This window comes from Zalophus californianus, chromosome X, assembly GCF_009762305.2.
Source record: "Zalophus californianus isolate mZalCal1 chromosome X, mZalCal1.pri.v2, whole genome shotgun sequence".
NCBI lineage: Eukaryota > Metazoa > Chordata > Mammalia > Carnivora > Otariidae > Zalophus > Zalophus californianus.
The window spans coordinates 124,315,556-124,340,042 of NC_045612.1; the positions used below are offsets into that span (position 1 = coordinate 124,315,556).

The 24,487-nt window shown below is 48.4% G+C and overlaps 1 protein-coding gene across 8 annotated transcripts in view; it reads left to right on the forward strand.

Moving 5' to 3' along the window:
* Positions 1 to 468: 468 nt before the first annotated feature.
* PNPLA4 (patatin like phospholipase domain containing 4) overlaps positions 469 to 24,487 on the forward strand; it is a 28,420-nt gene continuing 4,401 nt past the window's right edge. The window contains exons 1-5 of one of the 8 annotated variants that reach the window (XM_035725534.1): positions 2,691 to 3,018; positions 3,858 to 4,060; positions 7,801 to 7,895; positions 8,063 to 8,198; positions 17,879 to 17,944. In XM_035725534.1, the coding sequence (XP_035581427.1) occupies positions 3,881 to 4,060; positions 7,801 to 7,895; positions 8,063 to 8,198; positions 17,879 to 17,944 (477 nt within the window). In that variant the 5' untranslated portion in view covers positions 2,691 to 3,018; positions 3,858 to 3,880. Of the gene's footprint in view, positions 1,136 to 2,690; positions 3,019 to 3,124; positions 3,312 to 3,332; positions 4,061 to 7,195; positions 7,344 to 7,800; positions 7,896 to 8,062; positions 8,199 to 17,878; positions 17,945 to 24,487 lie in introns of those variants that run through there. The other 7 variants (XM_035725532.1, XM_035725533.1, XM_027608030.2 and 4 more) reach the window with 7 other exon arrangements.

A 24,487-nucleotide genomic window follows, 5' to 3' on the forward strand; every position in this document is an offset into this window, starting at 1 on the left:
AAAGCCCTCTGTTATGTATGCGTATATACATACACAACAGAAAAATATATATAAAACATATAACTCATGTATATTTTGAAAAAAATATTTTCCCATTTAGAAAAGAGTCCCTGAAGGGCGCCTGGGTGGCTCAGTCGGTTAAGCGACTGCCTTCTGCCCAGGTCAAGATACGGAGAACCCAGCTGCTAGCTCCTGCTGCTGAGCCGGGAATCTGCTTCTCCCTCTCCCTCTGCCCCTCCCCCCTTGCTCACGTGCGTCCGCAGGCACGTGCGCAAGTTCTCTCTAATAAATTAAAACTCTTAAAAAAAAAAAAAAAGATTCACTTAGTGTTCCTTTGAGTAACTGGTTCTTCTAGGAAATTTCTAGAGAGAGAAAATGGTCAGACGCAGTGGAAGAAGTACATCTCTTAGTGAGAACTGTCTTTGCTAGATTGAGAAACTTGGTTCTTAACTACCTTCAGGAAGCAAGCAGAGACGGGGTGGGCGCGGTGGAGGATTCAGTCAGGTCCAAGGGGAGCTGCACCCCCCGGGGCTCAAGGAATGCCATGCCAGCTTGCCCCAGCTTCTCTCTTTCTCAGACCTGACTCCCGCTATAGGCCGCTTTTATTTGGGGCCTGGCTCCCTGTGCGCGGTGGCAGTCAGCGGTGAATGCTTGCCCTTCCCTAGAGAGAGCGGTCCACGGGAAGGGACGCGGCCCCTCTCCCTGGAGTCAGCGGGGAGGTTCTACTCCATGACTGCAAACGTGCCTTTCTCTGAAGTCTGCGGTGCTTTCGAAACAGGGGAATATGCTTCAACCAGGCGCAAAGGCGCATATGCCAACATGGAGCGTTACCATATAACCTCCCCTCCCGCCCCGAAAAGGGCACTGCTGTGCGCCCCGACCGTGTGGCCACATTTCCCTGAAATCAAGATCAGCAGCCAAGATTCTAGCAGGAGGTGACGGGGGGGAGGAGGCCCCGAAAAGGAGGGCGGGCACGGGTGCCGCAGGGGCAACGCCAGTGTGTCCCGCAGCGGTAGTAAGGCGCGCTCAGGTCGTAAGATGGGACCGTAACAGTAGACACGGAGCACGCGGCAAGAACCGACCAGACTCAGACGCGCTGAGAGAAGGTCCCGTCCTGGGAGCAGAGGAGTGGCAGGTACCCCTTTACCGTGCACCTTCCTCCCTCTTTATGGAATACCCGGTAAAATCTTGTGGGGGGGGGGGGCGCTGGGCACAGGGAAAGGACCGCCAGGCTGAAGCACGTTGTTTTCGCGCCAGGTGTGTCCCAGAGTGACGGGTCTGCTTACTGCGTAGATGAGCGCTCACGTGCAGGGCACCCGTGCGGCTCAGGAACAGCAGCGCACCAGGGGCCTGTCGGGATGGATCAGCGGTCTCCCTGCCCCGCTAGAGTCTGCATCCCTGACGGGCAAGGACCGAGTTCTCCTGGACCTCGTAAAGCCCGGGCCACCGGGGCGGGCGCGGTACGATGAACGCTTCCTAAAGCGTTGAGTAAATCAACCGGTTCAAAACGAAATTAGTAAGGCAACCAGAAGCCAAAGCAGGCCCATGAATTAGTAAAAAAGAAAAAAAGAAAAGAAAGTAAAAAACCACAAATGTTCCTACAGGGCAGTTAGACTACTGTATATTCACAAGCGTAAGAAGGAGCGGGGTCTCTTCCTCCCCTTAGGGGAGCCGGACGTTTGAATTAGCTGCCTTAGGCGCCCGGGCGTCCTGGGGTCCCCGGGGCACAGCCGCTGAAGCGCAGGTTCTGCCCGCGGAGACGTGCCAGGCGAGCGCGCATCCTGTCTAGGAAGCGTCCCGGACGATGCTGCCGCGCGAGCGCCGCACCCCGCTCCGCGGCAGGTGCAGGGGCCAGCGGCAGGCCGTGCCCTTCCTTACCGCCTCGACGTGCACCTGCCCTTCTGCTCGCTGCGCTCTACCGGGAGGACAGCGCCACGGGCTGTGCCGCCAAACGGAGCAGGGGCCGTCTGCTCCCGGCGCACGGAGCTCGGGCCTCACGAGCGGGCACCGACTCGGGACGTTACCATCCCGCTTTTGCAGAGAAGCCAGCTGAGCGGCTCAGAGAGGTTAGGCAAGCTGCGCAAGGTCACACAGCCTACGGGGCCGGCGGAGGCGGACGCCGGCCACACGGACAGGCCTGAGGTTTCCTACGCCCTTAGGGAAAAAGCGTTACCGAGGCGCAGAGGACGCTCCTAGGGGTCTGGCCACAACCTAGCACGTGGGCCCCGCCCTCGGGGCTAGCTGGACCGCCCCTACGGTGGGGGGGAACCAGTTCCGGAGACAGACGCGAGCTGGGACAAGCGCTTCCGGTGCACGGCGAAGGACGGTCGTTCAGGGTCAGCAAACTCGCAAGGGAGGGGCCGGCCCGCAGGTGGCGCTAAAACGCGCGGACGGACTAAACCGCATGGCTACGGCTGAAAGACGGCAGGCCTCGAGACGAAAGTGTTGTCCCTTACCCGCGCCCGGGACAGCCGGGTCAAGCGTCCGCCTGTGCGCCGCCATGTTGAGTCCCGTGGTTTAAATAGGGTGGGCGGGGCCTAGCGGAGGCCTGCGTCGCCGTGATGACGTAGCAGCCCCGCGCGGGTACACCCGTCCCGACCCCTTTCGCGAGATCTTCCGGGGCAGGCCCTCCGCGAGCGTCGGCTCGCCCTGGTGGGCGGGGCCTCGTGGAGTGACGGCCCGGCCCCGCCTTCCCGTTAAGGGGGCCGTTCAACATGGAAGTGCCTCAGACCTGCGCTGCTAGGGCGGGGCGCCGGGCGGGGCGCCGGGCGGGCTCTGGTCGGTAGAGGCCGCTCCCAGGGCTGCGCGGGTCGGAGCAGCCCGCCGACGCACCCGGGGCTGGTCCGGCGGCGACCCCCGCCCCGCCGCCCCCAGGCCCGCAGGCCCCGAGGCGCCCCAGGCCGATGCTGGCTGTGCGCGTCCCTGCCGCCCGCATGCGGCGCGTCCCCACTGCCCTTCGGTCCGCAGAAGGTCCACCGTAACCGGGGCCGGCCGAGCCTCCTCGCGGACACCACGAAGGTCGCAGGCCCCTCAACTCGAGGCCCGGGCGCTGTGCATCGTCTGAACGCGCAGGAGGGGGGGGGGAGGGGGAGTGGGGGAGGGGGAGGGGAGTGGGGGAGGGGGAGGAGACCCGCCCCGCCCCACGGGGGGGGGGGCCGCAGGGGAGCCGCGCGGTGGCCGCGCGATGTCACCCGCGTGTTCACCGCGGGCCCCACGGGGGCTTCGGAAACACAGTTCTGCCGTAAAATCGAGCAGCACAAGCAGTCAGTGGCGCCTGGTTCAATAATGCCTCGTGGAATAATGCAGTAATTGTGGGCATCATTTTTTTTTTTTTTTGCGTTTTGGGGTGGTTTTTTTTTTTTTAACATAGATATGGATGCTTGCGATGCCAAGTGTGGGGCAAAGGAGGCAAGGACTTCCCTAGAAATGCAGTGATGCACTTGCAAAGAGCACGTGTGTCCTTTATTTGGAATGTGCTAGTTTCTAGCGATTTTACCGTCCGCGATAGTGCAGCCGTCCCGCAAAAACTGTAAAAAAGACCAGATGCCTCGCCAACTGCAATTTATTGATCTGTTCCCTGCCGGGTGACCAAATGGTAGATTGCAGTATCTGTGGGATGGATACATACGAAATTTAACTTTTTTAAAATTAATTCAATTCTACTGGGCCGGGGTGAGAGAGTTAAAAAAAAAAAAAAGTTTCCTTGAAACATTTGGGTATGTAATGAGACTTCCACTGACGATACTGTGTTGAGCACAGAGAATTATGTATTAAAACAAAGCCTTGTTACCACGGGGCACGAGACAACACTCCGTGTGCCATAAAGTCTACCAACTTAGCGCGTTTTTTGTTTCCAGCATCGTTCAGTTCCGCAGCCGGAATGCCGCCCATCAACGTGTCGTTTGCGGCCTGCGGGTTTCTGGGCATGTACCACTTGGGGGCAGCATCTGCACTTTGTAGACACGGCAAAAAGCTCCTGAAGGATGTCAGGGCCTTTGCAGGGGCTTCTGCGGGATCCTTGGTGGCCACTGTCCTGCTAACAGCACCAGACAAGCTAGAGGTAATGACGTAGGAACGAGGCTGCGTTCCTTGTCTGAGCGGCGGACGTGAAGGCTGGCTCCACTAAATTAACGGCAGAGAAATAATCCTTTGCCTGGGTAACAGAGAAGGTTAAGAGTGTTCTTTCAAAATTTAATTATTATGGATCTGTCTTCCGGATTTGGGAAAGATTATTTTGGATGTCAGTGAGACAAGGAACTAAAATGCCCTTTTTTTTTTTTTTTTTTTACTCTTGAGTGACTATTTAGTCTTAAGATTCCCGCTCTGTTTCTTTCAATCAAAGGATATTTCTTCTTTATCTGATCATGAGAACACCAGCCCTGTTTTCAAGGCCTGGAACGTTGGGCATTAATGCTTTGTTTCCTCCCATTTACAAACAGGTGTATAAAGGAAAATGACCAATAATTTCTATTAAGCGGAATGATACAGAGATTTTATTTGTTTTTCATTCTCACAGTTAAAAAAAAACAATTCCAAGCAGTGCATCCAGAAGTAATGAAAATAAGCCTTCATTAGGTATTACATTTAATGCAATCTGTGTTGTAAAAATGTTTCTGCTTCTAGACAGCAATCACGCATTTGCCGACTGGGAGCACTGTGTCCTGTAGGTGCAGAATATCGTATTCATTCATTACTTACAGACTCTAGCGGCTTTGAACAACAACTGAATAATAATTAACACATTTGTGCCCAGGAATAAATTTAAGTCACATTTAAAATGTCAAGACTACAAAATTTTACCATCCAGAGTCTTGTTCCCCTGATCTAGGAGGAGCTGCTTGTGAGAGAGAAACTGCAGTTGAGGCCAGTCATATGAGAATCCACTTAGGTTTTCTTCCCGTCTCTGTACGGTTGCTTTATTGGAAACTAGCGAAGGGATGCAGTGCTCTACAGATCGCACAGGATGAGAACCTGAAGGCAGTGAACATAGATGTAAGGTGTGAACACTCCCCGCGCCCCGCCCCCCAAGCTAGCAGAACCATATGATTCGGATTGCAAGCTACTTTCTTTCCAGAACTCTTGAGGCCGGGGACACCCAGGGGGTTGTTTCCTCCTTCTCGGTGCCATGTTTCCTTTAGGTGGGGCACATCCTCAGCTTTGTGATGAAATAGACTTGGTTTCCAACCTTCAGATTTAGAAATGTATTAAGGGTGATTTAGAGGTAACGTGATTTGGAAATTCTGCCATAATACAGCCACTCAACAAATTCTGTGATGTTCAGACACGGACGGTTCCTCTGGATTTGAGACTTGATACCATATTTCAAGACAGATTACCTGTTCTTGTACCTTTTTTTCAGTGAATCGGAGACCCTGTCGTATTGTCTAGTTGCGTTGGTATGATTGGGTGGGTTGTTGGGTTGGTAAAGAAGCAGGCCTCCTGGGTGCTCACATTGGAAGGTGCAGAATGATTCTCTGTGTTTACCCGGAGCATCCTCATTTCTCCTTGGTCAAAATAAACTTTCAGCCAGTTGATTTAAGGTTATTTTATTTCTTTTCTTTCTGGCATTTCAAATACACCACTTGTAGGATTGCTCTGAGTTTTTTACCAAACAAAACTGAGTTTTGTACTTATTCACATCCGTGCGAGCTCAGGTCTTGTGGATAGTTCCTCGAGCTTTGTGGTGTTGTGACAAATAGGTGAGTAATTAATCTAGTTCTGAGCCTATGCACATATAATTAAGAGGAGCACCTGATGCCGGGTGTCTTCTAGGCGGCAGGCAAATTTAGACGTCCATACGTAAGAGCTCAGTGCTGCAAGCGTTTTCTCAGCCCATAATTTGCAAGGCACAGTGTTCGATATAGTGGGGAACAGAAAGATGAGTAAGTCCATCACTTAGTAAGTTTCCAGTCTGGTCAGGGGAGTGTGTGTCTGTGTGCACCTGCACGAGTGTGTGTGTGTGTGTGTGTGTGTGTGTCTGTGTCTGTGTCTGTGTCTGTGTGTCTCAGTAAAATTAATACAAGAAAGTAGGTTAAGTGGGCAGTCTGGCCTAGTAAAAGGGGCACACAGTTTGGGGACTATCCCTTGCAGCAGCTTCCCAACAGCAGGCCTGTGTCCACTCACTGCCTACAAACCACCACCTCACAAACACAAATCTGGTTGTCTTACCCCCCCACACACACACACCTTCCCCTCCCACCGCCAGGGCTGTGTTTTGGCTTAGGACGGGATCCACGTTTCTTGGCATGCCTCCAAAGACCTCTGTGACTTGGTTCTCCATGGGCTCGCCGATGATGATTTTCAGCTCAGTGCCCCTTGCGGGCTCGTGCTCCCACAGCTGCGTCTCTGCCAGTCTTCCTCCTCTACCCCCATGTCCTGTCCAGCTCCTACCTACTCACGTTTTAGGTCTCACCCTCGACGTCTCGTTGGAGGGAAGCCTTGGTTGACGCCCACTGTATAATTCTTCTGTTGCTGCTACAATAAACGACCGTAAACTTAGTGGCTTAAAACAACACACGTGTATTGTCTTAGATTCCTGGCGGTCATAATTCTGGAAAGGTCTCACTGGACTAAACTCAGATTGTCAGCAAGGCCGTGCTCCCTCTGGAGGCTCCGGAGGACAGTCTGTTTCCTTGCCTTTTACAGTTTCTGCAGGCAGCCTGCATTCCTGGGCTCAGGGCCCCTCCCTCCGCCTTTAAGCCTTAAGCACAGCATCTTCCGATCTCCTTCTCTAACTCTGACACTCCTCTTTCACCTACAGGGATCCTCATGATGACACTGGACTCGCCCAGATAATCCAGGATAACCTCCCCATCTCAAAATCTTTAACTTATTCACATCTGCAAAATCCCTTCTGTCCTGTAAGGAAACACAGAGTCCAGAGACTAACACGTAGCCATCTTTGGGGGTAGGAGGCTTGATTCTGCTTACCGCACCTTCCTGGTGCTGTCGGATGTATGCACTGAGGCAGCCCTAGGTCTCAGGAGGGCAGGGGCTCTTGGTGTCTCAGTCCACCTGAATCCCAGTGCCTAAGACCCGGTATAGGTTGCGTCATGCGTGAATTAATAAAGGAGAGATAGACCTGGGTTAAGATCCTGACTCTGGAGGAGTTCTGATAGCTACTGGGAAAGCTGTTTAGTCTTTCCAAGCCTCAGTTTTCTTACTTGTCAAGCGGGGTATTATCCTCACCTTGCAGGGTTATGTGAGGCTGAGCTAACAGGAGCTGCACCCGTGAATCCCAGTACATTAGACGCCCACCCTCCTCCCCACTCGGAGACTACCAATGCCCAAGACCGATCTCCAAAGACAAACAGCAGTCGTCACGACTCCTATCTTGGTCATTGGTACTGCCATCAGTAATCAGTACTGTTGCAATCGGGCTGTTTCCGGGGTCACGCGATTGGGATGGGAGGGGAGGTCAGCTGTGTTGGAGAAATGTGTAGAATCATGTGCTAAATGAGAATCAGAATTGAGTCTTCAAGGATTTCCCAGATGTGGGCAAAGCCATTTGAGGTGGTCGAAAAAGAAAAGGGAAAAAAAGACTGGATTTGGGAGTACGCATAGCTTGCCTGGGGACTGAGAACGGTGGGTGAAGACCCGGTCTGGGGGGTGCGGGGGATCTGCTTAGCTCTGAAGGATAGGGGCACCGGAGGCTGAGGGTTGGGTTTATAAGAGCTAGGGTCCAGGTGCCTTGTGTGATGGCCGCAGAATTCTGGAAAAAGAAGGAATTTCTTTTTCTTTCTTTCTTTTTTTTTTTTTTTTTTACAAATCATAGGTTCACCTATTCATTTTCTTTTCAAGGAATGTAACGAATTTACCTACAAGTTTGCCGAAGAAATCCGAAGGCAGCCTTTTGGGGCAGTAACACCCGGCTATGATTTCATGGCCCGATTGAGGTATATCCATGTATATAGAACATTTCCCCCAAAGCATGTGAAGACTGAGTGTTGAGGACACTCTGTATAAACTCTGGCATGCTCAGCGCGGTGTTCTCTCCTCTCAAATATTGACAAGGCGCTCAATAATTCAAGGTGAATAATGCGGGTCACTTTTTCTCCTTCAGAAGCGGAATGGAGCTGATTCTCCCTCCCAACGCTCATGAGTTGGCCCACAACCGACTGCACGTATCTATCACCAGCACCAACACCAGAGAAAATTACCTGGTCTCCAGTTTTCCCTCCAGGGAGGACCTCTTTAAGGTAACACAGCCGCATCTCATGTTTGAGGAATTCAGCAAGGACTTAGTTACTTCTCCCAGGCGATGAGCATCACCACGTTCTTTAGGTCCAGGGTTTCCTGTGATGCCCGACAGGCGATGAGTGCTGGATCGATGATGTGTTTGATGAACGAGTTAACCAGTGTCCCTCAGAAGCCACCTCGGAGGCTCCAGAGACCTCCCGTTACTGGTTCCGTGTTTTTCTCATGATGGGCGGCATGCCCGCGAGCACCTGGGAGGCAAGGTCGCCCATGCAGCTGGGTAGCATCGTGGTACTAAGTTCCCTGAGTGACGTAGCTGGTATCTCCCAGTTCACGTAAGACTTCGTACGTGTGTTGTCTCATTGAGTCCTCCGCAGCCTTCTGTGAAGCAAGGAGGACAGGTGTGATTACTGCCCGTTTATTGCTTTCTTTATTTTAAAGAGAAGAAACGGGTGGAGAGATTTTTACATGATGTGCTCAAAGGTCATACCGACTGCCTGTGGGAACGCATTCTGGACCCTGGGTCTCTTGACTTTCCAGTCCAGTGTTCCATTTCACCCGCCCATTTTGTTTTCACGCTTTCCTAGCCAGACACATTTGAAAGTTGCTCAGTGGTGAATTTATTATCTCTGGGAAATACTTTGGCTAGACTTGCAGATAACAGTGTGCTTGCTAAGGTAATACATCAAATGTTTGTAAGTGGGAAAGCGTGCGCTTTTCTTACAAAAGCCGGGCAGTTTTTTTTCTCTGTTTTCCCTTTGGTGGGAATCACGGCCAGCCGCAGATAATACGGAGAATGCGTGTGTGGACACAGCAGTGGGCGAGGGATTGACAGTAAGTCGTGAAAGTTCTGCCTGAGTTACGTGATAAATGCATTGATTTTTACTATCGAGTCCAACGGTTGGAGTTTTACTGTGTGAATGATATAATTTGAAATACCTAATGAAATGTTGAACTGACAGGGAAAATTACTTTGTGACTTAATAGATTAGAGTATTTTTACTTGGTGTGCTGACTACGCCAGTCTTACACTTGTAAATTAATAGTCTTTCCATGTTGGAAAAAGACATTTTTCTGTAATCTTCTGGAGACTTGCCAACTCCGCAGGGAGGAGCTGGTCAGCCCACGCCTGAGTTGCCCCCACCTGCCAGTGTCGGCACAGGTACGGGGGCGCTGTCAGTGTGCCGGAAGGCCTCTCCGGCCTGGCCCGGCAGCAGGAGGCCGGTCACTGTGTCACAAAGCAGGAGGCGTTCGATCCAGTTGTTACCTGCTCATCGCGACCGTCCTCGGCTCCTCTCTCGACGGCGGCAGACCGCCTGGCGTTTCCCGTAACCCCTCCTCACTTACCCATCACCGTTCACGTACTCCGTAGTTCACGGCCTTACCTCGTTAGTGTTAATCGTCGGTCTTTCTTCACCAGAGCGTAAGCTCCAAGCGGGCAGGGGTTGCTCTGATCCGTCCACTGTGATAGTCCCCACACCTGGCACAGTACCAGCTCCGTCAATATGGCGTCAGCCAGGCAGCGGGAGTGGATACATAGATGAACTGAGGTGGCATCAGCGACAAGGGCCTCACTGAGAACAAAACAAAAGAAGGGGCGCCTGGGTGACTTGGTCGGTTGAGCATCTGACTCTTATTTTTTTTTTTTTAAGATTTTATTTGAGAGAGGCAGAGAAGCAGGCGGAGGGAGAGGGAGAAGCAGACTCTCAGCTGAGCGGGGAGCCCGATGCGAGGCTCCATCCCAGGACCCTGAGATCAGGACCCGAGCCGAAGGCAGACACCTAACCCACTGAGCCACCCAGGAGCCCGGAGCATCCAACTCTTGATCATGGCTCGGGTCTTGATGTCAGGGTTGTGAGTTCAGGCCCCACACTGGGTTCCATGCTGGGTGTGCAGCCTACTTTAAAAAAAGAAGAAGAAGAAGAACAAAGCGTCTGGATCCCACACGTTGAGTGATCTTTACAAAATAAGTGAGCTGGTCAGTGGCCCAGCTGGGACTACCACCCAGATGTCCCAGCATTCTGCTTGATGACATCACATGCTGGATCAAATGATCCCCCTCTCAATTCCTTTTATTGTGGCAGTGTGCGTGGCTGAATAATGGCCTCCAAAGATGTCCACACCCTAATCTCCCAGCACCTGTGGATAGGTCCTCTCCCATGGCAAAAGGGATTTTGTAGATGGAATCGAGGTAAGGACCTTGAAATGGAGAGATGACCCCGGATAATCTGGGTGGATCCAAACTAAATCTGTAAGTCCTTAAAAATGGAGATCTTCCCTGGATGCCATGCACCGTTGCTAGTTCTGAGCTCTCGTGCTGGTGGAGCACAGAGCCCTGTGACAGCCAGCAAGGCAAAGGGGACTTCAGTCTCCCGCCGGTAAAAGTGAATCCTGCCGATATCTGAACGAGCAGGAAACATGCTCCCCTACAGCCTCCCAGAAGGAATGCGGCCCTACCGACACCTTGGTTTTAGCTTCACGAGAGATTCTGATCTCTAGACTGCATGGTAAAAGATCTGTTTGTTATTTTAAGCCTCTGAGTTTGTAGTGATTTGTTACAGTGCGATAGCAAACTATTGCAGTAAGTAAACATGATTTTTTTTTTCAATTTCCTTTGTTTTGGATAATAACTATTCAGAGAATTGCTGTAATTACTTGAGTTCATTGAACAGAAGAGAAATAGTTGACACAGATGTGTAATATCTTGTAAGGAGAATAATTGAATAATTAACATTTATCCTAGGTTACACAAGAAGCATTTTAAATATTTAGCAGAATGCTCTAACCTTTTTCAGAACTAAAAATAGGAAGGATGGACAGTTCCTTGATGGCAGATAGTGGCTGAAATCCATGCCTGGAATACTCAAGAAGCCTTTAGTTTAGCAATAAGATGGTGGAGACTACAGGAGAAGGGGAGAAGAAAAGGCATGGAGAGGAAAGAAAGGAAACTTCCTCGTGGGTGGGGACACCATCCGCTTCTGTGCTCTGAGTAACGAAGCGGCCCGTGGTCGAAGGCCCTGGGAAGAGCCACGCGGCAGGATGGCCGTTCTGACCGCCTGGTGCAGTGGGGAGGGAGAGGAGGAAGCCGCCCGCCCGCCCTTCCACTCCCCTCGCTCACGGGGAGACGGGAGGGCCTCCCAGAGCCAGGCAGGGAAGCAGCCCCTTGAGTGTGCACGCTTGAGTCTCCTGGGAGCTTTGCATACCTGCACACCAACACACAGCCTTGGGTTTCCTTCCCAGTGTTGGGAAATTCTGGAGGCGAGAGGGACACACACAGACACAGACACACCAAGACTAAAACCAGAGGTAGGGGATGTCAAGTATCAACTGGTAGCTAGTGAAGGAACCTGGGAGTACTAAATCCTAGGGATTTCAACCACCACGTTGCATTTTAAACCCATTTTATCATTAACTTGTTTATTCCCTCTCTAACTAGTGTTTTTATTTTATTTATTTATTTTTTTTTTTTTTTTTAATGCTGGGCTCTTTATTATCCACCAGCTGACTGCCACATTTAATCACAGACAGGGCGTCTACGTATGTTAAAGTGTGCGTGTGTGTATGTGTATGTGTGTCCAGTCCTTTGTGTGTGTGCATGCATGTGCTCTCTTGGAGTACTGCATGTTTTATGTGCATCCGTCAGTGTTCCTATGGAGGTCTGTCATTTCCTGACAGTGTCCTCCAGGGCTAATTTTGTGTGAGCCTCAGTTTTTCCAACTGTGAAATGGACGTAATGAGTCAATCTGTGTTACCGTGGAGAACAATGAATAAAGCAAATAAAAGTGTGTTTCAGCAGGAAGGCGCTGTATGCATGTTGACAGTATTCAGTGACAGCCAGTATGCAGCAAATGGTAAACAAATCAGGTACTAAGCCACAGACGTTACTGGTCAGCATGCCTGTGTGAGTCAGTGGTGAAATTTCAAGTGTCACAGCTTCCTTTCTGTAGAGGAGGATTCACACACAAGTAGTTTTTTGCACAAGTACTTCTTTCCCCCCTTACTTACCCTCTGTGTCCGTGAACAGTGTGGTAACCTACATCCACAATATCTCAGGAAATGGATTACTACCTGGTTTTGCCACGTTTTGGCATAGGATTTTGCATCTCTTTACCACTGGCTTTCTTTTATAAATTTGCTTTTGTGTGAGGCCTCCTACTTAAATTGTATTAACTTCGCTTTTAGTTGCATGAAAGATTATGCTTTCATTGAATATCTGCAATGATAGCCGAATATTTTCTAAGAACCTGTGTTGACCAATTATATGGTCCAAAGATTCCCTTCCTTTTTTTTTTTTTCCCAAGATTTTATTTATTTATTTGAGAGAGAGACAGAGAGACAGAGATAGCAAGAGAGAACATGGGCGGGGGAGGAGAGGGAGATGCAGGCTCCCCAGTGAGCAGGGAGCCCAACATGGGGCTCCATCCCAGGGCCCTGGCATCATGACCTGAGCCGAAGGCAGACGCTTAACCAGCTGAGCCACTCAGGCGCTCCCGAAGATTCCCTTTTTTTAGGATCGGGTTTCCATACTATTCTGAATTTTAACGTGCGCAGTGATTTAACTCAGCGCCATGGTCTGAATGTCTCAGCCCCCCCCGCACGGATTCATACAGTGAATGCCGAACCCCTGACGGGATAGGATCAGGGGGTGGGCCTTTGGGAGATGAAGAGGTCATGAAGGTAAACCCCTCGCAAATGGGGTGAGTGCTCTGATAAAACAGACCCCGACAGCTAGCTCAGTCTTTCTGCCTTGTGAGGACATGGTGAGAAGCAGGCTCTCTGCAGGCACTGAATATGCTAGCCCCGCGACCTTGGATGTCCCAGCCGCTCGAAATGTGAGAAATCAGGTTCTGTTGTTTAGAAGCCCTGAGTCTGTGGTATTTTGCTGTAGCATCCCAAATGGACTAAGACTGTCCTTATTGAAAAGAGTGGCAGTGTCTTCGGAACAGATCCTCAGGGTTGGATCTCACCGCACACCAGATCTGCTGGTGCCATGTTCTTGGGCTCTGCAGTCCCCAGAACTGTGATAAGTGTCTGTTGTTTGTAAGTCACCCAGTGTATATATAGTATTTTGTTTTAACAGCCTGAATAAGACTAAGATCCTCAGGGTTGGTGGCGGTGCTCCCCCCCGCCACCGCCATTCTCTGTATACCACTACAAGTCAGACATGTGGTTTGTCTTCAGATATTATTTTGTCCAGACTTTACGTGTGCCAGGTCCTCCCCTGCTCCCCACTAGTGACTCAGACGGGATAAGGAGACACGTGTAAGGTGTGCTACCGTACAAGTAGGAATGACCGCCACACGGAGGATCGCTTTATAGAGTTAGACCAGAGCCCAAGAGGCCTCCTCCTGCAAATGCCTGAGTTTTTGTTCTCCTCAACCAGAGAGATTCATTTTGGATGCCACACTCTTTTTGGGGGGGGGGTGAGTTGAGGGGCAGATGAAAATGTTCCCTTGGAGGATGAACTCCACTGATCATTTATGGCGGTGGCTCGGTTGCTTTCAACAGATCAACACCAGATTGAGACCCCATTTTGCAAAGGCAGATGGTCCTTTGGTAATGGAAGAGCCTAGTGCTGCTTGTGTTCGGTGGGGTACGGTTGGCGTTGTTGGCACAACTTCTCAGTGCCTTGGTTTCGTTGGAATCCACACTGAGCCACCTACCCCACAAACTGCTACAGAGATCACGTGCATGGATGCGCTTCGTCAGGTCCTCTTGAGTACTGCGCCCTGCTCAGGGGCCCTTGCTCTCCTGACTTTTCCCGTGTCCCGTGGGTCTGTGGCAAGTCCTTTACTTGCGAGCCCCTTTACACATTGTTCCCTGAAGCCTGGGCTGTTTTTCTTCCCAAGGAGATGTGCCATCAAGAAATCTAAGCACAGGGGCGCCTGGGTGGCTCAGCTGGTTAGGCGTCTGCCTTCGGCTCGGGTCGTGATACCAGGGTCCTGGGATCGAGTCCCGCATCGGGCTCCCTGCTCAGCGGGGAGCCTGCTTCTCCCTCTGCTTCTCTCTCTCTCTCTCTCTCTCTCTCATGAATAAATAAAATCTTAAAAAAAAAAAAAAAGGAATCCAAGCACATTTTAATAGGAGTCTCCCGCAAAGTGTGATTAGGGAGGTAAATCCTTTGTTTGTAAGAAACTCGTATGTCACTTGCACAGCTGAGCAGAAACGAATTTGAAATTAACCATGCCATGGAGCGGTGGTGTGGGCCCCTTGTCTGAATTAGCACCAGTCAGTGAATTCTTCATGTTTAAGAAAACTGAGGGACACGTGTGGTCTGAGCTGGTCTTTTGACCCAAGTGAATGCTCGTTGATCCTTATTCCCAGGAAGGCTTTCGTGCAGAACCACGTCCCTCTTGGCAAGAACAACCCTGTCTCCGTGGCTAGGATGTCCTAGATTTCTGCACACATAGCGGGAATGCTCTTGTCGCGAGATCTTCTCACATTTAGCCTCCTGAAGGTGAAATAAGGCCTGCATTTAAGATTGGTCATTATCTTGGGAAGACTGGGGAAGATAAATTTGAATCTGTCTTTGAATTTCAACTACACCAGCAGGTTCTGAATAAACAGCCAGATCCTCATTAAACTCCACAGCAAACTTTAGGCATAAATGGAACTTGTTGGGAATTTATTCTCTAAGGAAGCCAGGCCACATAACTTTCTAAACACCCCTTTCCTATGAAATGTGAAATGAAAAGAGCTAGTCAGGACGTGTATTGAATATGCACTTGGCAATGTTGGTACAGTTGCTGCAGGAAGTTACTAACTTTTATTTTCAAAATTGTATATTTAGTAAGAATGAGACAGAAAACCAATCAGCGTTTGAACCTACGTCCGTTGCTTAAAGTGCTGGGCCCTGTGATGGGCCATGAGTGGCAAGACCCCAATTTCTGCATATCAGTGTTTGTCAGCCATGGCGCCCCTGATACTTGGGGTCCTCTGCTTCTCTGTGGTTGGTGCATCCTGTGAACTATAGCATGTCTAGAAGGATCTCTGGGTTCTACCCACTAGATGCCAGTAGTATCCCCCCCGCACACACACACACACACACACACACACACACACACACACACACACCCAGTTGTGACACACAGTACTGCCTCCAGACATCGCTAAACAAAGACACCCCCTCCCCTTGCTGAGAACCTCTGCTCTCCCCGTATTGAGATTTAACCGGTGAGAAGAATCTGTGCTGTCAGGTGGGAAAACAACGCGGCAAGACACAGCAGAAGGACACGTTTAGGCGTACCATCTTACCAAGTGGCCTGAGAATGTCAGTGTTTGTGTCTTTCCTTAGGAAACCCTCATGCTTGCAATAAAATGGCAGTAAGCAGACCTAGAATAAGAAAAGCCACTTTGTTCTTAACTGTGGAAGCTAATTTTCCCACTAAAGTTAGTTGGATATACAAATCAGCAGCACATAGAAAGAGAACGTGAGGTATGACCGAATAAATACATTGATTTAGAGGAGTGGCAGGTATTTTCCCTTTGGATGAGCTCTTCCTATCAGTGAGGAGGATTCGTACTCTTCTTTTCTGTAGGAAAGTAATTGAATAGTATTCTTCAACCAAACACCCGCAAAAGAGTTCCAAGCATTGACTTGTGAACTTCACATTATGCTCTGACACGGGAGGGGGGGGGGACACATAATCCTGACTCTAGTGGTAGTGATTTCTTTTTTTTTTTTTTGGTAGGGCAGATGTAATTGTGCAGCACATTGAAATAGATCGTTATATTTACAGAGTGCCTTTGGTTCTTTAAAGAGCGTTAAGTACTGCAATTTCACAATATGTGTGCCATCCACAAACTGTTCCCGTTTCTGCTACAGTGCATTTTGCCAGATAACTTCATTAAATAGCCACCGTGCGCCTGCAAAACATACCTAGAGTCTGAAATAGTGACAAATCTCCTGTGAGATTGCCATTGCACTTTGGTCTGATGCCCTGCTGCCGGCATCTGGCAATTCTTAACACCTGTATTTTCACTTTGCACGGGACACACAAATTATGTAGCTGGTCCTGGCACCGAGCACCAGCCTGGGACAACAGAGGGGCGTGACACGTGTCATTCCCTTCCCTTGTTCCTGCTGCAGTCCTGGCATTGTGCTACAATGCCACTGAATTTGCTACCACACAAATCGGACGCCGCAGACGCTTCTGGGCCCCCTGTCGGGAGCCCAGTGCTGTGACGGTGCTGTGACGGCAGCTGCAATCAGGACCTCTCCCTCTGTCCTCGACATGCCCCCGACAACGTGGGAGACTCCGCGTTCCTCCCACCGTTCAGACGGCGGGGAGGCACCAGAGGGTCTTCATTGCGACCACGGAGAAGGAGACATATAATAACAGGCACCTGTCGAGTATCAGCCCTGAGAAGGACTGACCGACCGTGCAGGAGATACAGACCCTTGCCCTTCCGCAGCTTTGGGCAGTGAGGAGCCAGGAGGCATGTTTAGGGGAGGCGAGCCTGTGCCCACTGCTACGGACAGGAGGGACACATAACTGGGTTCCAGCTGCGTCAGGTGACAACCCAGAGAGGACTTTTCCTATAGAAAGTGCATTTTGCTGGTGACCGGATCGATTATTTATTCACAGTTCAGAATAAATTGGCCTTTGAGAGTTAACCTCAGAAAGCATACCTATAATATCGCTTCTTTGGGGGAAATGCCCTCTGAGTTCTAAATAATTCTACATAGGTGATTTACAAATCAGTTTTAGGGCCATAATCCATTTCTGAATAATATATGCCCCCCGCCCCCGCCATCTCATGAAATCTTTCACCATAAACAGCCACAGCGTCTTTGCTTACTAGTTGAAAGATTACAGCTTAAATATTCAGTATCTACTGCAGTGTCTTTCCAAACAGAACAGTAGTGATTTGGAAACTATACTGGAAAATAAAACATGTACATGTCAGAAAGGTTCCCAATGCCCGGCTTCTTCCGTTGGAAGAAATGGCATTTTTTAAACGGCAATCTTTTTTGACTTTTTCAAAGGAAGATAAAGGATAATTGGTGTCCCTGCCTGCTACTGTCTCATTATGTATCCAGACCGTGTTGCTAACGCATGAAATGTGTTGCCGTCCTTAGCAACATCCCGGTGACAAAGTACAACACCCCCAAGCTGCAGGCTCGTCTCCCCTGTAATAGCCGGAGGGGTTCGCTCCTCTGAAAAATAAGAGTGCAACTTTATTTTCATTTTCATTTTTTAAAGAAAACTCTACCGGCACCGTGGGGCTCATGACCCCAAGATCAAGAGTCACAGGCTCTACGGACAGAGCCGGCCAGGCGCCACAAGGGTGCAACTTTAGTATGATTTTTACAGTATATGATAGAGCGTTGTAAATAATTTATGAGCACATAGTCAAGAATTTAGCCTTACCTGGAGTTGAATGTTGTAATGACTTGGCTGTCTACAATTAAAATCCCGATTTTACTCAGGTGAGGTCAGCGGAGACACAGAACATTGAATTGTACGTGACTCTTCAAGGTCTTTTCAGATATTAGAAGTGTTATTTTCTATTTAACTGTGTCCTGTGCGCCCTTGACATAGATGGAACTCGTTTCACGTTTTATAGTAAATGTTGTTATTTTTTGAAAAATTTCACATTTTATGGTGAACGTATCAAATCTGTTGAATGCATGCTAATGCCCAGGTTTATGAGCTGTTTCTTTATTTTATTCATCTAGGTTCTGCTGGCCAGCAGCTTCGTGCCCATTTATGCAGGACTGAAACCAGTGGAATACAAGGGGCAGGTAACGGTCTCATAACTGATAAATTATCCCTAAATTCCTGTAGGACTATGTTTCCATTGAAGGATCCAATTTTATAATTATTCTTCTGGTTCCAAATCAGTTTATAGGATTTTTTTTTTTTAATAAGTAGTTTTGTTTGTAACAGGAAAAAAAAAAAGTGCAGGGGCCTTGGCACCTTACTGTCAAGATCTCGAGATTCAGAATGACTGGGATGCTCCTTTTTTCCTCTGATTAAAAACTTCATCCCTTTTGTTTAAAAAAAGAGTGAAAGACTTCAAAAAATAATAAAGTCCTATTTACAGCTCCTTCTATAAGCGGACCTGTGCTGTCAGGTGGGAAAAGGCATCAGGGCGCCACACACCCGCCCCGCCCAACCAAAGCTGGAGCCCTCCCTTCCAGCCCCCACACAGGGGCCCCTTACCGGGGAGCAAGGCCCTCTTCTCCCAGGCCCTTCACTTACCCGAGTGTTTGTCAGACCGTCTGCATTCCAGGAGAGCTCTCTCCACTTCGGGCCGGCACTCAAGGCAGGAGACAGGTTCTGGGAGAGAAAGTTAGAGGGGAGCATCCCCCTGCGGTCTGCTCTCAGCCAGCACTGTGGGGAGGTATTTGATTTACGTATTTATTTATCGTAAAGATTTTATTTATTTGAGGGAGGGAGAGAGAGAGAGTGCGTGCAGGCGTGTGTGCAAACACAAGAGGGGAGGGGCAGAAGGAGAAGCAGACTCCCTGCTGCGGGGCTCGATCCCAGGACCCTGAGATCATGACCTGAGCCGAAGGCAGACGCTTCAGCGACTGAGCCATCCGGGCGCCTGTACGGGAAGGTATTTTAGCCAGCTCCTTTGTGCATTCTGCACCATGGTTGCATTAAATGTTCATCATCCTACCCTCCACAGTTCCTCCACACACACACACACACACACACACACACACACACACACACTTTATAATCAAATACACTATCTACTTGACACATACCAGAGATACAGATTTTATAATCAAATACAGTATCGTTTTAACACATACCAGAGATATGGATTTGTAATCAAGTACAGTATCATTTTAAAACATATGAGACATAAGTATTTATAATCAAATACACTATCTATTTGACACATACCAGAAATATGCATTTTATAATCAAATGCACTATCTACTTAACAGATAACAGAGATCTGTATTTATAATCAAATACAGCATCTATTTAACACATACTAAAGATACATATTGTATAAGCGAACACGGTATCTTTTTATAAGATTTTATTTATTTTTGCACGCGAGAGAGAGAGTGAGCCTGTACGAGCAGGGGGAGGGACAGAGGAAGAAGAGCCTGCATGAGCAGGGGGGAGGGACAGAGGGAGAAGCAAACTCCCCACCGAGCAGGGAGCATGATGCAAGACTCGATCCCAGGACCCCGGGATCATGACCTGAGCCGAAGGCAGACGCTTAACGACTGAGCCACCCAGGCGCCTCTCAAATACAGTATCTATTTAACACCCAAGATCAGGCACATATTCATGGATGGATAAATGCCGCTCATTTTATTTGTTTCATATATACGTAATGTGTATTTATTCTTAAGTGGGTACATGAAAAATGTTTGCTGTCTTTCACTCATGCCTTCACTTCCTCAGTTTGAGGGCCCAGCATGCGTGATACCTGTACACGAGGAATGCGTTTTTACAAATCTCTTACCTAATATGATTGGGAACCTGTCTGAGTTCCGATCTTGCGAGTCCTCGTGGTTTTCTTTCTTTGAGCTTTCCTGGCCTTTCCAATCCTTCGCTTCCTGTACAGTCCTGGGCCCAGATTGGTCTGCCCCAGGATGGCTATCGGAAGGGACAGACAAGGAGAGCAAGGGGCAGACAGGTAACTGGGAAGGCCATATAGGTGCTAAGATGCAGAGCCCAAGAGGGACCGTTATTCTGACTTAAACTCTATTGATTAGCCATATGCATACAGTACATACAGAAGGCTAAAACCCTCTTTGTGACTGGTTAGAAACAAAATATAAATTTTTTTTTTTTAGAGCAACATAAAATGATTTGAACATCAGCTGATGGGAAGCAGGGTTTTTTCCCTCCTATCATTGATACTGTCTCTCAGAGCTGATAGGCATTTAGTTCCCAAGGAGTGTGAGCTATGTTGTCACCTAAAATTTTATTTGAAAGATATTGTGCTTTACATAATTAAAGTAAGTTAAGAATCTTTTCCCTCTTATTATAGGAATAAAAATTAATATTTATTTTTAGCTGTAAATTTTGAATACAGATGCTATCAAAATCAACTCCATCTTCGGAACATTGACTTTATAATGATCTGAAATGTAATGATTTTACTTCAGAGCTTGAATGTGTAATATACAGTGATAGAGATGGCCAAATGGGAAACAATGGTGAGGTGTTTTAGAAATTATAGATCACGAAAGGGGGGCTCAGGGGCCCGGAGTCATCTGAATTGCCAATCCGATCAGTGACTAAGAGGTGACTGAGCAGAGGGAGGATGTAGATACAGCATGTGACAGTGAGGAGGTAGGAACTTCGGAAAGGGAGAATGGGGCCAAGGTGACAGGAGAGCCGAGTCCCAGAGCCCAGGGAGGCCTAAGACTACGCTAAACACTTCCCTGTTGAAATACTAGTAAGAGTCTCACGAAACAGGTGCAGGTGGGAGAGGCTTCTAGTTTTCTTGCACCGTGAACTTTGCTTTCCTTCCGTACAGCAGAGTCAGAGCTGTGAGCTGGACCTGGGGCAGGGTGCTTAAAAGGCCACATTTCCCAACTGCCCTTGTAGCTTGGTGTGGCTATACATTTAAGCGCTGGCCAGAGAGAGAAGCTGAATGACAGTGGGACTTGCCTTTGTTTACTTCCTGCTGCCCAGAACTTAGTTGTGATGACTGGAACTGTAGCAGCCACTGTGCATCGTGAGGTCAGACATCACAGCCTGGAGATGGCCACAGAGTGAGAGCTGGAAAGACCTGAGCCCTGAATGATTTGGGGAGGGCACCCGTGCCTTTTCTTTTTCCCAGAAAAAGGAAGTAGAACTTGTGCTGTGACTGTTTGCTGTCAGCTGCAACAGAAGGGATTACTACCTGGTGTTTTACAGACGAGGATATGCAGATGCAGAGGTGTTCAGTTACGTCACTCAGGTCACCTAGCTCGTCAGGGGGCAGCTTTCCCAGAAGGATCTCCAATGTTTGTGTCTCTGCTGTGCCTCTTGCCTCGCTTTGCTTAGTGCGTTCCTTAAAAAAAAAAAAAATAAAAAATAGATCTCCCTCGGTTCATTTCCCTCCATCGCCATTCCAGATTGTTGGGTCTGTGACCCAACGACTAGCAGTGGTTAAAAAGGTCAGCCGTTCTCAGCTGGGTTTCCCATCATATGACTGAGCACTTGGACAGGAATGTGTGGACACAGCGACAGCTCAACAGCCCGAAATGCAGCCCCTGAGTTGTGAGAAGGACAGAGACCAGCACTGAGGCCCCTGACCTTGGGCAGGAGGACAAGGTCTTGCTGATTACCCGTGTCTGTGAAGTAGACACATGATAACTACTTAATTTTAATGCCTCCTGAAAGCATTCGGTTTTGCTTGGTGGTTTACTGACGTCCACAAAGAGGAGACTGCATGCACCCAAGGACGCACAGAGCCCTCGGAGCCCCTGTCCGTTGATGCAGACCCCAAACTACATGGCCCTGTCGCTCTGTGCTTATCACGGCCTCTCCGTCAGCCTGATAGCCTCCTACAGGGGCTTAGAGGGTTTCTAGGCCAAGTTATTTTCCAGAATCGTTCCATTTTCAGGGAAATGCAAACTGTGCTTTAAATGCAGTGTTTTGCTGTGGGTGTGAGCTTCTCCTAGGATTTAAATTACAGAAAAATTCCTATAACGTTTTCATGGAACTCGGGTCTTGACTGGTGTGTTTGCTGTGCGGGTTTCCCTGAAGTGACGGAGGCTGTGCCAGCAGTGGGGGCAAAGGGAAGGGAGGGTGACTTGCCCTTGGGCCTTCGGAGCTGTGGGACGCGGAGCCGTGCCTGTGTGGCGGAGGCCAAGAAGGGCCACGCGCACCTTGCTCCTGCCACTCCCGAGCAGCGGACACTCCCCCTCATTCCACATCTGCTAGAACCCACGTATCGAACATACTTGATTTTATTATTTGTGGACCGAATATGTTTATTTTTAAAATCAATTATTAGCCACTTGAAAGTATCATTCCTTCACAACACTGAAGATTAATTTGACAAACAGTATATTTCCTTCCCAACCTGTTTACCAGCTGTATGAAATGGAATGACCTCTATTTCCTTTAACCTAATTTTTTTTTTTTTTAAAAAAGTTCTTGTAGCTTTTACTGGCTTCATCTTATAAGACCATTTTTAATACCCTGTTTACGGTAGATAGTCATGAACAGCTGAAGACGTGAATGAAAGAATGCAAACATATTGAAGGTCAGACTTGTATTTTTTACTAATGAATTTTCTATCCATATGCATGGCCTCTGAACATGCATACGATCAGGCTACGTTTTCACGGGTTCTTGCCATCAGTTTGGAACAAAAATGAGCATTTTCAAGAGGAGCTCTTAACTAACAAGTCGTTTTGTTTTTTTAAGAGATGGCATTATCATTGGCAAATGACCAAAATGTCCGAATAACAGAGTAAGATCATCTCTAGAGCTGATATATGCAGATGACAAGAAAAGCTGCAGGATTTTTTTTTTTTTTGGTCTGAATTAGAATTCAGGTAATATTTTGACGGTTATATAGAGAAAATTTAACATTGACTTACTCTGGTCTATTGAGCATTTTGCATGGGTTATGGATTATTAATTCTTTCATTATTGATATATTTGTGGGAACGCGAACTGTGGAATACTCTGTTACTATGTATTTGTGTACAGTCATTACTACAGACCTTAGGCTTCTATTTCTTCATGATTTAGACGTTTCACACGGATATGTGGCTCAGTCCCATCAGAGCAAAAGCCTGGCAACCAGCTCGATTTGGCTGGATGGAAATCTGCTTATCGATTCACGGTTAACCTGAAAGAGAAGATCTAATTTTTCAGCAACATTCTAAAATGCTTTGCAGTGTCTGTTGGAAAAGACACATTAGTCTTCCAGGGAATATTTTTGACATAACGCTCAGCGTTTTCTCAAACTTGAGTGTCATCATTTTTAAATCAAAAATTAGAAACTCCAAAATTAAGACAACAATGTACCAATACTCTTTGGTAGAAGTGAAAGAGTAGCAGGGTTGTTCGACGTCTCCTTGAATTTTTTATTTATTTTAAGCTGTGTCCCTTGTATTGAGGAAAGCTCATCTACCCCTCCTCCCCTCCTGTGTTTCTTCACTTCAAATGGGAGATTCTGACCTATGTCGTGGAGAGTGCATGTCTCCTCACTTCAAATGGGAGATTCTGACCTATGTCGTGGAGAGTGCATGTCTCCTCTGTCTGTCTCTCCTCCCTCCCTCTATTTTGAGAATCAAGGACCAAGAACGTTCTGTTGGACATAACTATTTTTCCTCTGTTTCATACGAGGTAAGACATGCTTGCAAATACAAAGTGGTTCTTCAGGCCGTATTTACTGCCCCTGGCCCCGCCTGCCCCCCTCTCCCCGCAGGAAACAGTTCTGATCCACATGGATGTTCTACAGTGTGTGAGAAGGAAGAATCCAAGGGAGAAGAGCAGCGGCACCCCCTCTGCTTGCATACTCGTTGGCAGATAATTTCCGAAAAGCACCCAGTAAGATGGCGTGGTGGGACATCCAGTCTGTGTTGACGCAGGTATACTCAAGTTTGCTGCTGTAGTGGAAGAGCGGCACGTCTATACGCCAATAAAACTTCACTGGCAGAAGCAGGTGGTGGGCCGCACTCTGCTAACCTGTAACCTAGACACCGAGGAACCCCGCAAGGCTCAGTTTCCTTTTCTGGAAAATGAGAAAATTGACTCTACTAGCATGACCCTCCTATCTGCTGGCATTTTCGCAGAGATTAAACTAAGTAATACGGGAGAGGTTGTTTCATAAACCACTAGGTCCTTTGCCATGGCACTTATTATTTTTTTATTTTTTTATTGTTATGTTAATCACCATACATTACATCATTAGTTCTTGATGTAGTGTTCCATGATTCATTGTTTGTGCATAACACCCAGTGCTCCACACAGAACGTGCCCTCTTTAATACCCATCACCAGGCTAACCCATCCCCCTACCCCCCCTCCCCTCTAGAACCCTCAGTTTGTTTTTCAGAGTCCATCATCTCTCCTGGTTCGTCTCCCCCTCTGACTTACTCCCCTTCATTCTTCCCCTCCTGCTATCTTCTTCTTTCTTTTTCTTAACATACATTGCGTTATTTGTTTCAGAGGTACAGATCTGTGATTCAACAGTCTTGCACAATTCACAGCACTCACCATAGCACATACCATCCGCAATGTCTATCACCCAGCCACCCCATCCCTCCCACCCCCCCACCACTCCAGCCACCCTCAGTTTGTTTCCTGAGATTCAGAATTCCTCATATCAGTGAGGTCATATGATACATGTCTTTCTCT